The 13,739-nt window shown below is 42.7% G+C and overlaps 1 protein-coding gene across 1 annotated transcript in view; it reads right to left on the bottom strand.

Moving 5' to 3' along the window:
• Positions 1-12,932, bottom strand: part of LOC120044405 (neuronal vesicle trafficking-associated protein 2-like) — a 31,909-nt gene extending 18,977 nt beyond the window's left edge. Inside the window, exons 1-2 of the mRNA XM_038989041.1 lie at positions 12,804-12,932; positions 2,323-2,421 (exon numbers count right to left, since the gene is read on the bottom strand). Coding sequence (XP_038844969.1) covers positions 2,323-2,421; positions 12,804-12,932 — 228 coding nt within the window. The remainder of the gene's footprint in view (positions 1-2,322; positions 2,422-12,803) is intronic.
• Between the last annotated feature and the right edge of the window lie 807 nt (positions 12,933-13,739).

A 13,739-nucleotide genomic window follows, 5' to 3' on the forward strand; every position in this document is an offset into this window, starting at 1 on the left:
GTATTGTTGAATATGTGGAGATTTCTCTGCAAGCCGAGACACCCAGCCAGCGCCTGTCCCTCATTCTCATTCTGCAGCCTGCCTGCTTCTCTAGAGGACGAGTCCCTTGACAGAGAGGGAGGCATCTCAGCTCAGATCTCTGCACTTTCACGTCATTTTCTCTCTCCTCATGTGCACATGGGGAGAGCCTAGCTATTGTTACAGATGAACCAATTTTCCGTTGTGTGCGCGTGTGTGTGTGTGCGCGCATGTGTGCGTGCCTAACAAAAAATGACTAGCACAAAATAATCACACACTGAACATTCTGTATGGCAGCATTACTCATCCAACTGAAACAACTGTGTAGGTCACATGGCTGTTTGTAGAACATCCGTGATCTCCAACCTGTTAGAACACTAACACTTCGGTGGAGTGGAGCATTACTTGCGACAGGCCTTTTTATCCTCAGATTTAGATTTCCTCAGAAGATAATTATAGGATAATTGCTTTGGATGAGTCTCTCTGGTTGTATGGTGTGGGCAGGACTCTGGACGTGGCTGCTGCTGCGTGCTCTACTTGGCAGGTTGTGTGTGTGTCAAACACCCTGCCTGGAAAGGAAAGAGAGAGCCATAACCTGCCCTCCGAGCCCCAGCAGCCGGCTTAAACCCCGTCCACCTATCCATCCATCCACCCACTCATCCATCCATCCCTCAATCCGCCTCCCCACTTTAATTGAGTCCTTCTAATTCCCCCTTTTATTTCAACATGATATGTTAATATGTTCCGCTTTGCTGCATCAGATACCAAGAGACCTCCGTCTTCATTTATTTTGTGTGTTTAATGAGGGAGAACGTTCCTCCCCTGTTTCCCGGATAAAGTAACTAGGGGGAATTTGGCCGCGCTCATCAGGGAGCAATCGCACGGAGAACTTCATCCATCAACACAATCTGCACGGCTTTGGAGAGGGGATGTGCGAGCTTTCTACACAGATCCGTCTTTCTCTCCTCAGTCAGCGCTGGGCCAGGTCCATCAGTCACGCAAGGCAGGCAGCCCCCCCAAAAGTCCCTACAGCGCACAAATCAGGCTGAGTAAAAAAAAGTCTCATTTGAATTCCCTTCCACCCAACAGAAGTTGATAGCTCACTGCGCCTTGCAGTCTGCAAGGGAGGGCCCTCCTTGTTTCCGGGTCATATGTCTCCGTCTCATCTGCCGGTGTGGGAGGGAAGGCCAGGCATGGTCGATCAAGCCTCTCCACTCTGCCACGGAGGGAGCAAGGCAGAAGATATCCGCCTCTCAGTCAGTCGCAACCCCACTCAGACAAGCTTCACAGCCTCTGTTTGTGTTGAATATCTTAATCTCTCTCCTCTCTGCTGGCTCCTCAAATGACCTTTAACGGCAAAGCCAAACTTCCCCTCTCTCTGCTCTCCTTCCTCCATCTCACATGAATTATAGTCAAACACTCTGCAGAACCCGCTCTTCCATCAAAATGTAACAGTACCAAATGGTTATAGCCCTCACTCTCATTGACTGTATAAGGAATTGCATCTCTTTGATTTGAGGTGTGGAGGGGACAATGACCACTGCTATTGACACTCATCAAAGCAGAGGGTGTGTTAATTACGGATGAGGTCAATCCATTTCACTCTATGCTCTGGTCTGAAGGGCTGTTCGAGACAGAGCTGCTCTGGGTAAGATAGTAGTGCATCTTGGTTTGAATATCATTCTGGATATCTAATTTGTATGTAAATAATGTGAGAAATTCAGACGACACAGCCAGAATTTACTCAGGTGCTGTGGATCGCACACTGTAATATTCATACAGGCGTTCAGTACAAGCTTGCTAGCTCAAGTATTAGAGATTCTCATGAGTTTATGCATGAGGTCTGGTTACCATGACAACCACATTACCATTTTGTTTCCCGTAGAGCACCTAAGAAATTAAACTAACATCCGGATCCAATGAAGTTGACGCTTTCCCAAAGATAACCATCGTTCCTGATGAGGAGTTATGTGCTTAGGACCAAAATTATAATACTGAAAACGCTAGCCGCAACCAGGGGGGGCTGATGGGAGGAGCTATAGGAGGATGGGCTCATTGTAATGGCTGGAATGGAATTCATGGAACTGAGTCAAACATGTGGTTTCCATATGGTTGATGTGTTGGATGCCGTTCCATGAATTCCATTCCAGACATTACAATGAGCCCATCCTCCTATAGCTCCTCCCACCAGCCTCCTCCGGCAACAACGTAGCTGTTTAGCACATCTTAGCGCTGAGGGAATAGTTGGTATGTCTCAGTGAATTAAGAAATAAACTTTCCTAGTACCTTGATTCTCTCTGATACTCCATCAGTGAAGCTGATAGTGAACTCCTCCACCTTGGGCACCTTCAGCTTGGTTTTCTTCTGGTCCGTTTGGTACTCAGTCCGTGTCTTCACCACCACCTGCAGGGAGAGGACAACAATAGTCGGTTACAGTGACACAGCACATTATCACTAATGGGTTGGCTGAACTTCAGTTAGACACAGCCATAAGCCATCATACCACAAAGTCTTACTGTTACGTCATCACTGTGTTAAGGGCAAAGGCAGAGAGAAAAACTAAAACCTCTGCCAAGCAACTGTCAGGGGGTGGCTATTTTAGGCACTGTCCCGTATGATGCCCGCCAATCAGAACCAAATCAACTCTCTTTTAACATGATGTAGAAGAACAGAGAGCTGGGTAAGCAAGGGGCTGTCCTAGTAATGTCACTCTGCTATTCTTCACTGAAATTGCCTCAGAATTGCAGTCAAAATACAGAGGGGGAGAGAGAGAGATACAAAATGTGCAAGTGTGAGCCTCATTTAGCTGCTTGTATGAATGTCACACCCAAGGTGTCGGCAGAAAGTACTATGCGGTAAATGACTGATGAATTCAGCAGTTTGTACTGCTGGTTCCTTATCACTTCTACAGGTCACTGTACTGTTTCTCTCAGCTATTAGACACTATTCACCTGAGCCTCTCTAACTTGACAAAAATCACAGGAACTGAGTGACGCTAGCACTTCCAGTAATGATGGATCAAGGAATACATTTCCAAAATAATTGCGCCTTCCACAAACCCCTGGTAGCTCCTCTCTCCACCTCACAATCTGGAATGAATGGCATTATATTATCCTGAAGTCTCCAAGAAGAGACTCGGCTACTGCAATTACAGCCTCCGACTCCCTCCCGATCACTTTGACATTTAATTTTCCCCCTGAATTACCAGGCTGTCTGCACCCATTTTTCTCTCCATGCGCCCCTTTATTATTTGAGAGACCCTGTTATCATTACCACTGTCATTTCATTTCTCATTCATAGATAAAAGCAATGTGTAGGCTACACTCGGGTGAGGACCTGCAGTTTCCCAGGTAGGTAATTCTAGGCAATGGAAGTACTAGGAGCTTCTCCTGAGTCATATAATCAAAAGGGACTGTATTTGAATTATGATTTACATGGATCAAAATGGCTAATAATAAAAGGATGGGCACGGTTATTCAAATATCCAAACGGACATTAGTATTTGAATACTTGCAAGAGTATTCATTTTTTGGAGAAAAAAAAAATCATAGGCCTATTTTAACAATGAAAACGCTTTGTCTCAATTAAAGAAAATGTTCTGTGACATTGCTACACACAATAAAACAAACTTTTGAATATAGTTCTTATGACGTGGGCCCCATAAAAAGACAAGAGCTGTGTTCGAATACCCATACTAACACATTGTATACTACATACATAATGAATATATACTACCTTCTATATACTTTTATTATACTGTAAATGAACGGTATCCCTTTCAGTTGAGCGTACTAGCACTTCGCCTGTCTACCGGAAGTTGATGCTGATGCTATTCTACAATGTATAAAATAGTAAAAATAAAGAGAAACCCTCGTATGAGTAGGTGTTCTAAAACTTTTGACCAGTAGTGTATAAATATTTTTGGGTGAGCTTGCCTGTTTTGCATGTTATTTTGGCATTAATGTCTGCCACATATCAGTTTGCAAACAATGTAAAATAAGTATATACAGTTGAAGTCGGAAGTTTACATACACCTTAGCCAAATACATTTAAACTCAGTTTTTCACAATTCCTGACATTTAATCCTGGTAAAAATTCCCTGTCTCAGGTCAGTTAGGATCACCACTTTATTTTAAGAATGTGAAATGTCAGAATAATAGTAGAGAGAATGATTTATTTCAGCTTTTATTTCGTTCATTTCTTTTTCAGGCCTCCTTGCTCACACATGCTTTCAGTTCTGCCCACAAATTTTCTATAGGATTGAGGTCAGGGCTTTCTGATAGCCACTCCAATACCTTGACTTTGTTGTCCTTAAGCCATTTTGCCACAACTTTGGAAGTATGCTTGGGGTCATTGTCCATTTGGAAGACCCATTTGCGACCAAGCTTTAACTTCCTGTCTTGAGATGTTGCTTCAATATATCCACATAACTTTCCTCCCTCATGGTGCCATCTATTTTGTGAAGTGCACCAGTCCCTCCTGCAGCAAAGCACCGCCACAACATGATACTGCCACTCCTGTGCTTCATGGTTGGGATGGTGTTCTTCGGCTTGCAAGCCTCCCCCTTTTTCCTCCAAACATAACGATGGTCATTATGGCCAAACAGTTCTATATTTGTTTCATCATACCAGAGGACATTTCTCCAAAAAGTACGATCTTTGTCCCCGTGTGCAGTTGCAAACCATAGTCTGGCTTTTTTATAGCGGTTTTGGAGCAGTGGCTTCTTCCTTGCTGAGCGCCCTTTCAGGTTATGTTGATATAGGACTCGTTTTACTGTGGATATAGATACTTTTGTACTTGTTTCCTCCAGCATCTTCATAAGGTCCTTTGCTGATGTTCTGGGATTGATTTGCACCTTTCGCACCAGAGTACGTTCATCTCTAGGAGACAGAACGCGACTCCTTCCTGAGCGGTATGTCGGCTGCAAGGTCCCATGGTGTTTATACTTGCGTACTATTGTTTGTACAGATGAACGTGGTACCTTCAAGCATTTGGAAATTGCTCCCAAGGATGAACCAGACTTGTGGAGGTCTTCAATTTCTTTTCTGAGGTCTTGGCTGATTTCTTTTGATTTTCCCATGATGTCAAGCAAAGAGGAACTGAGTTTGAAGGTAGGCCTTGAAATACATCCACAAATACACCTCCAATTGACTCAAAAGATGTCAATTAGCCTATCAGAAGCTTCTAAAGCATGACATCATTTTCTGGAATTTTCCAAGCTTTTTAAAGACACAGTCAACTTAGCGTATGTAAACTTCTGACCCACTGGAATTGTGATACAGTGAATTATAAATTAAATAATCTGTCTGTAAACAGTTGTTGGAAAAATTACTTGTGTCATGCACAAAGTAGAACCGACTTGCCAAAACTATAGTTTGTTAACCAGAAATTTGTGGAGTGATTGAAAAACGAGTTTTAATGACTCCAACCTAACTGTATGTAAACTTCCGACTTCAACTGTATCATTGAGTTAATAAAGCCGCATTCAAACACGGTCTCTTTTTTTGTTTTCTTGAGTAAGGCAGCTCCAAAATGCAAGTGTTTCAGACAATTTCAGTGCTTTCTGTGGTGGTGGGGCAAGCCAGCAGAAAATACGGAGCGTTGCGCCGTGATTGGCTCAGTGTTCTGTCACTCATAGGGATACTACGTCACCGCCAAGTCTAAGGGGAGACATCGAAAATTCGAGCCCCTTGGGTGCTGCTATAGAGTTACATTAGAAGAGCCAATCCAAGAAGGCTCAGGGTCATTGGCCACAGATAGAATGACGTTAAATCACGTTATATGTACAGTAGCTTTGATTGGGCTGATCATGTCAACATCATACTTTGAAAATCTTAGCTAGCAGTCATCATCATGAATCAAGTCGACAATCTACTGGCAAATCCTTTTTAATCCTTGTCATATGAAGAGAAATTATAGATAAAACGCATCGGTGCTCAACGGCCATTGGACATAAACATTACACAACGAGTTGGAAATCGCAAATTCAACAATGAGTGATTTGGAAGGAATCAGTGACAGTGGCTGTGTGGTTCCAAATCTGGGATTAAGGGGCTCTTTTTCAAGTTTAAAATGATTAACATTCAACATTGGCCATGCTGTCAATGAAGCATGATTTGTGCCGTGCGCAAAACAACTTAACTCGGAACTGCGAAAACTTGACTTCAGTAAGTTCAAGACAACTGGGAAGTCGGAAAATACGTTTTGAACGGTCATCCAACTCAGAATTGTAAATCCGGCCTCTTTCTAGAGCCATGACCTGAAGATCAACGACATCATTATTCAACCTTGTTTTTTTCAAGTTCCCAGTTGTTTTGAAAGCACCATAAATCCAGAGAATGCCAGACTTTGATGACAAAATTTGCCCACGAAGGACCGCTGCACCCATCTTCCTGTTCAAGTGAGCACAGCACAACAAGGTGAGTTCAAAAATGGATTGTATGCTGCTGTATAAATGATGTAATATGCCAGGGGGATATGTATACTTTAGCTATGAAAGTAATATTAAGTGTGTTGTGTAGTAAGATTTTAGTAGTTCATGTGCCTCACCCTAATAATTTGGTCTATTTACCCCTCTTAATTTTGCCTACTGTTCTGACTTGGTGTAGCCTATAACCTGTTTTAGAGAAATGTAATCAAAGATTTTAAGAGCTTTCATTGTCTGCTTATATGCCCCTTTATTTATCCTACGGTTCTGACTTGGTGTACATTTGATGTACAGGGAGAACACTGTAAGAACGGCCCATGTTCTGAATTCTGTCGCTGTACATTTCAAAAGTGCTAAACAAATAGTTATATTGACTACGTCCGTCCTAGCTCGCTCATTAATGTCTTAATTGAAATTACAGATTGCCTTTTATCCGCTTGTCATCCCCTCATTAGAAACCACATTTGATTAAGCAAGTCAGCCATATTTTTTTTTAAAGGCAGTATATGAGGCTGAATTAACTGTTTTGCTGCCAGACAAGGCTCCGCTGGTAGCCAGATGTAGCAGTGGTAAGAGGTTTGGTCTGCTGTTGGGACAGTTTTATGTAACCGTTAGTCACCGTTATAGTGCAATTAATGCATTGTTTTGTGTTGTGTAGTAGCTTTGCTGGCATGCATCCCACTTTTATTTTTTTAAATTTGCCCCACCAATATTTACATGTTAAAATCACCACTCGTTACAGCCTCATTCTAAATCTACACACAACAGCCCCTAATGACAAAGCAAAAAACAGGTTCAGACCTTTTTTCCCCCCATTGTTTTATTAATTAAAAAATTGCTTATTTACAGATGTATTCAGACCCTTTGCTATGAGACTCAAAATTGAGCTCAGGTGCATCCTGTTTCCATTGATAATCTTTGAGATGTACAACAAATGATTGGACATGATTTGGAAAAGGCACATACATGTCCATATACGGTCCCACAGTTGACAGTGCATGTCAAAACAAAAACGAAGCCATGAGGTCAAAGGAATTGTCCGTAGAGCTCCGAGACAGGATTGTGTTGAGGCACAGATCTGGGGAAGGGTACCAAAACGTTTCTGCAGCATTGAAGGTTCCCAAGAACACAGTGGCCTTCATCATTCTTAAATAGAAGAAGTTTGGAACCACCAAGACTCTTCCTAAAGCTGGCTGCCCAGTCAAACTGAGCAATCGGGGGAGATCACTCTGACAGAGATTCAGAGTTCCTCTGTGGAGATGGGATAACCTTCCAGAAGGATAACCATCTGCCGCACACACGTTTGGGGGAAACCTGGCACCATCCCTACGGTGAAGCATGGTGGTGGCAGCATCATGCTGTGTGGATGTTTTTCAGAGGGAGGGACTGGGAGGCTAGTCAGGATCGAGGCAAAGACTAACAGAGCGGAGCACAGAGAGATCCTTGATGAAAACCTGCTCCAGAGCACGCAGGACCTCAGACCGGGGTGAAGGTTCACTTTCCAACAGGACAACAACCCTAAGCACACAGCCAAGACAACGCAGGAGTGGCCTCGGGACAAGTCTCTGAATGTCCTTGAGTGGCCCAACCAGAGCCCGGACTTGAACCCGATCGAACATCTCTGGAGAGACCTGAAAATAGCTATGCAGAAATGTTCCCCATCCAACCTGACAGAGCTTGAGAGAATCTGTAGAGAAGACGCATGTCTGAAAATGTGGCCACAATCATAATGTGGACAAGTTCCGGACACATTAGAAATACAGGTGTGCCAAGCAAGAAGTCTCGAGGCTGTAATCGATGCCAAAGGTGCTTCAACAAAGAACTGAATAAAGGGTCTGAATACTTATGTAAATGTCTTCTTTTTTTTTTTCTTTTTTTTTTATACATTAGCAAAAATGTCTAAAAAACTGGTTTTGCTTTGCCATAATGGGGTATTGTGTGTAGATCGATGAGGGGGAAAAAAAACAACTTAATCAATTTTAGAATAAGGCTGTAACCTAACAAAATGTGGAAAAGGTCAAGGGGTCTGATTACTTCCAGAAGACACTGTAGGTAGGGATAAAGTGACTAAGCAACGGGATAGATAATAAACAGTAGCAGATGCGTATGTGATGTGTCAAAAAAAGTTAGTGCAAAAAAGGTCAATGCAGAGGGTTAACCAATAGCTGCCCGGACTATGTAACAAACTATTTAGCAGTCTTATGGCTTGGGGGGGTAGAAGCTGTTCAGGGTCCTGTTGGTTCCAGACTTGGTGCAACGGTACCGCTTGCCATGCGGTAGCAGAGAGAATAGTCTATGACTTGGGTGGCTGGGTCATCCTCTGATACCGCCTGGTATAGAGGTCCTGGATGGCAGGGAGCTTGGCCCCAGTGATATCCAGACACAATGCCTGCCTGACTACCTGATCACAATGTATCTTTTGATTGTCTACACTTGTCTAAAAATGTTGGCACAATCAGAATGTGGACAAGATCAGGACAAAGGTTGCATGTTCGAACCAGGTATAAAAGGAGCTAGTGAGGTCTACTCTTCATATATTCAAAGATGACAAACCAAGTAGCCCATTCAAATCATCTGATTTCCTTGTGTTTCTTGAGCCATGTAATTTGCCCTCTTCAGAAAACACAGGGCCACTGTAAACACCTCATGAATTGAGCCTTAACTGTACCAAATGTCAATAATTCCGCATTAAAAAACAAAATCTTTGGTATTTACCAAGGCTGTATGCCAAATAGTCTTTACATTTTTCTATTTATCCAACCACCTTGGAGAAATCTACTGGCATGGCCCCTAGTCCACTTCAACAACTCCATCTCCAAACAACCACAAAATATGTACTTATCTGACCCTCTGCATGGTATATCTTTAAAAAACATTCAGAGGCGTGTATCAACCCATAGAAAGAGGAGGAAGGGAAGCGCTACTAAGGTACACAATAGTACATTTTGGTAGACAGAAGGTGCTCTTTGGTAAAAGGGGTAAATTGGTCATCAAAAAGAAAGGAGGACCAAGGCACTCTTCATATAATTAATTAAAATGCCTTTATTAGTATGGCATGTTCAATAGAAACAAAGTTTTATAAACCGACACGTTTCGGCTGCATGGCCTTCGTCAGGGAGTATCAACCCATTGATGTGATGAGTCAAAAAAGTTAGTGCAAAAAAGGAAGGGAGGGTTTGGCCGGTAGGGATATCCTTGTCTCATTGCGCTCCAGCGACTCCTGTGGCGGGCCGGGCGCAGTGCGCGCTAACCAAGGGGGCCAGGTGCACAGTGTTTCCTCCGACACATTGGTGCGGCTGGCTTCCGGGTTGGAGGCGCGCTGTGTTAAGAAGCAGTGCGGCTTGGTTGGGTTGTGCTTCGGAGGACGCGTGGCTTTCGACCTTCGTCTCTCCCGAGCCCGTATGGGAGTTGTAGCGATGAGACAAGATAGTAATTACTAGCGATTGGATACCACAAAAATTGGGGAGAAAAGGGGTTAAAAACTTAAATAAATAAATAAAAGGTCAATGCAGAGGATTAACCAATAGCTGCCCGGACTATGTAACAAACTATTTAGCAGTCTTAGGGATAGGGCTTGGTCAAAAGTAGTGCACCAAATAAGGAATAGGCTGCCATTTGGGACGTATCCCATGACTTCTTGTCTGAATAATGCACATGAATCACTGCATCACTGCTACCAGGAGTGACGAGGTGAAATGGAAACTCCAAAGGAAGAATACCAAGATACAAAGCACCCAAATATGCTCTTTACATATGCTATATTCTTGTTGATGTTTTGATGTGTTCGCTTTGCTAAAAAGCACTGCAGTTATATATTGACTAATTTATACTGTACACGTAACAACATGGCATCCCTCATCCAACAGGCTCTCAGATCTCTGGGCCAAGTGATAAGTCATCCAGTTCACTTTGGCAAACAGCAGCTTGTTCTTGAAAGAAGTGCAATAAAAAGGCCCGGCCTGGAGCCTGAATTCTTAAGAAAATGATTTATTCAAAGTGCTGCATGTACCACTCTCCACTACACTCCGCAGGTCAACTATTTATAGTCAAGCTCTGCTAGTTTCCCTGAAATCACTGTCCATCCAATCAAGATATTGGTGCCCCTTTAGGCGCATCCCCTGCCGTCCAGATGGGATCAAGGCTAATTCCTCCCCAATCCCTCAGCACTGGCCTACTGAGGATTGTGTTTATCAGGCACGTTTGTCTCACTGCTGCCCAGTAGCCCTGGTCCCACAGCCAGCAGTGTTTAGAACGATAAAAGCATCTGTAGCTCACTGACAACTCCTCCCACAGTGTTATTTTTGAAGGTAGAATGTGTAAATACCCTCTATACCAGGCCTCTCTCTAATATTCGGAGGAGGAGTAATGGTTGACTTTCCTTTTCATCTATTTCAAACATATTTTTATACATTCATCTGAGAAATGTTTAAAGGTAATACAGGGACATTATTTTCATACAGCCAAGAACCTCTGAGAAAACATGGTACTCTAGCATCACCTCAGGCTTGGGAGGCATTTTACATGAGGGTGAAAATAGAATCTGCGTAAAGCAGAATGTGAACTGTTCCCACAGCTATGCCTTATCTGTAGCCCAACGAAACCGCCCTGTGCCCACTCTACTCACACCACTGACCCCAGAGCTCTGAGAGCCTGCATGGACCACCTCTCAATCTCTGACAGGGATGAACTGGATGCAAGAATGACCGTTCTTTGAGTGGAATCTGGAGACTGTAGCCTAATTTATACCCGGTTCAAATGTGTCCTGATCTTGTTCACATTATGATTGTGGCCACATTTTCAGACATGCGTCTAAACATTGTATGTTTGCCATCTTATCCGCATCCCTCCCTATATGCAAGTTATTTGACATTCTTTCATAATATTTATTTTGACACATATTGATGCCATAGGTCAATGATTTTAGAGGGTGGAATAATGATGATTAAAATGTTTTTACTGTCCAGATCCATCTACACTTGTAAGATATCCAGACACAATGCCTGCCTGACTACCTGCGGAGGTGGGCAGGATGATCTGATCACAATGTGTCTTTTGATTGTCTACACTTGTCTAAAAATGTTGGCACAATCAGAATGTGGACAAGATCAGGACAAAGGTTGCATGTTAGAACCAGAGATAAAAGGAGCTAGTGAGGTCTACTCTTCATATATTCAAAGACGACAAACCAAGTAGCCCATTCAAACCATCTGATTTCCTTGTGTTTCTTGAGCCATGTAATTTGCCCTCTTCAGAAAACACAGGGCCACTGTAAACACATCATGAATTGAGCCTTAACTGTACTGTTTCAAATGTCAATAATTCCGCATTAAAAAACAAAATCTTTGGTATTTACCAAGGCTGTATGCCAAATAGAGTCTTTACATTTTTTCTATTTATCCAACCACCTTGGGGAAATCTACTGGCATGGCCCCTAGTCCACTTCAACAACTCCATCTCCAAACAACCACAAGATATGTACTTATCTGACCCTCTGCATGGTATATCTTTAAAAACAAACATGTATCAACCCATTGAAAATCCTGGATGGTGCTCCAATTCCTCCTCGGGCAGGCATGGTTAAGACAGCAGAATCCAAGACAAGGGCTGAAGCACCACTCTGCAAAGGTGTCAGGGTTCTTCCCTTAATGTTTACTACAGAGTGACGGGTTCGGCCTGCATGGGGCCATGGGTTCTTCTGTGCTGCTGATCAAATAAGCCAAACACAAGCCTTACGATAAGCTGGGAGCTGACAAATAAATCACAGAGGAGCATCATTTCAGCATATCAGCATTCACTCCTGAAGTAAAACATGCATGAAATGACTCCAGCAGGTACTGTGGGCCTTGTGATAACACAACAAAGGACCTGTCCTTCACTCCTATGGAATATTTTTTTTTTTAACTACTTTGATCATATGGAGCTGTTTTGATTGAAAATCACTTCAAAGTAAGATTAAATTATGTGCATTATTAAACTATCATCACTCATATCAATCATATTAACATATTCAGTTCAGCGAGGCAGCGCTGGAACTGTAATAGTCGAAACTGTTATATGGCTTTAGTCAATTCATTAATCATTCTGTGTAATAAGATGCAGCAGTCTGGTTCAAAAATAAAACCCCTTGTCAAAGTAAATTAGGGATGACATGTTTGCTGGTTTCCTAGAATGGATGATGTGCATCCCAGTTATAAACCAAAAAGGGCTTCTTTAATCAGGGCTTTAAACAAAGGAGGCAACAGGGCAATTGAGATGACAAAGAGATGGGTTTGCTGTTTTATTTGTTATGGCTTTGGCCATAAATCAAGGAGTGTGTGTGAATCAGAGGAAATCTCAGCAGACAGACAGTCCATTTTACCTTGTCTGGGGCTCCATACTGGAGATTACCGACATCCAGAGGGGTGATGAGCGGCACGTTTTGGAAGCCATCCTCCACACTGACCGGTTTAGCGCCTTTGTCTTGTAGATTACTCCCCAGTTTAACCATCTTTACCAATAGAAAATAGTGCACTTCTCAAGCAGATGCTGTAAATATGACAGACACTGTTAGTTAATTGTACATGTCTAATTTATCAAACAATAAAACATCTAATGAGCACGCAAATCAATGTTTTTTCTTTGGACATTACATTCATTGGATTTAAACTTTACCTTTATAATACTTTTTTACAGTCTAATAAAACGCTCTGAAACCCCGTTTTAATTTCCTAAATATTGGATATATTAAATATTAAATATTTTGACGCCTGCCATAGAGCAGGCGTCAAAATAAATCCTATGTTCGTTCATAGGCTAACTGTGCATAGGGATGCACCTGCAGTAGCCTAGCCTACTTCGCCATTCTTATCGGCCAAAAACAAAAGATCTCAAACAAAAACATCTACTTACGATGGACGCACTTGTATAAGTCCTTTTCGTTTCTTCGTCTGCTGTTTTGTTATATCAAAGACAGGATGCAAGGAGCAGATGCGTGAAGACAGACCGGGCGTAGTTGCAATCAAAACTCAGCGATGCTGATGCAGGAAACTAGACAGCCCGATCCCTGCAGAGACTAGCAGGCTCCGTAAGCAACCCAGAACCCAATTCCAAACACTGCCTCCTCACTTTATGCTTGCATCTGGCGCAGCTAGAGGGATTTTTGAACGAAATCGCACATTTGTTATGCGTGACTTAAAAAGGACCACAAACCGCATTCAGATGTATTTTTTTAGTCTTTATCGCCACCTAGAGACTTAAAGTTAGAACTGTGCCGTGTCTGTGTCTCTCCCTCTGCATAATAGTCTATCCACTAGAG

Source organism: Salvelinus namaycush, chromosome 3 (assembly GCF_016432855.1).
Source record: "Salvelinus namaycush isolate Seneca chromosome 3, SaNama_1.0, whole genome shotgun sequence".
Taxonomy (NCBI): domain Eukaryota; kingdom Metazoa; phylum Chordata; class Actinopteri; order Salmoniformes; family Salmonidae; genus Salvelinus; species Salvelinus namaycush.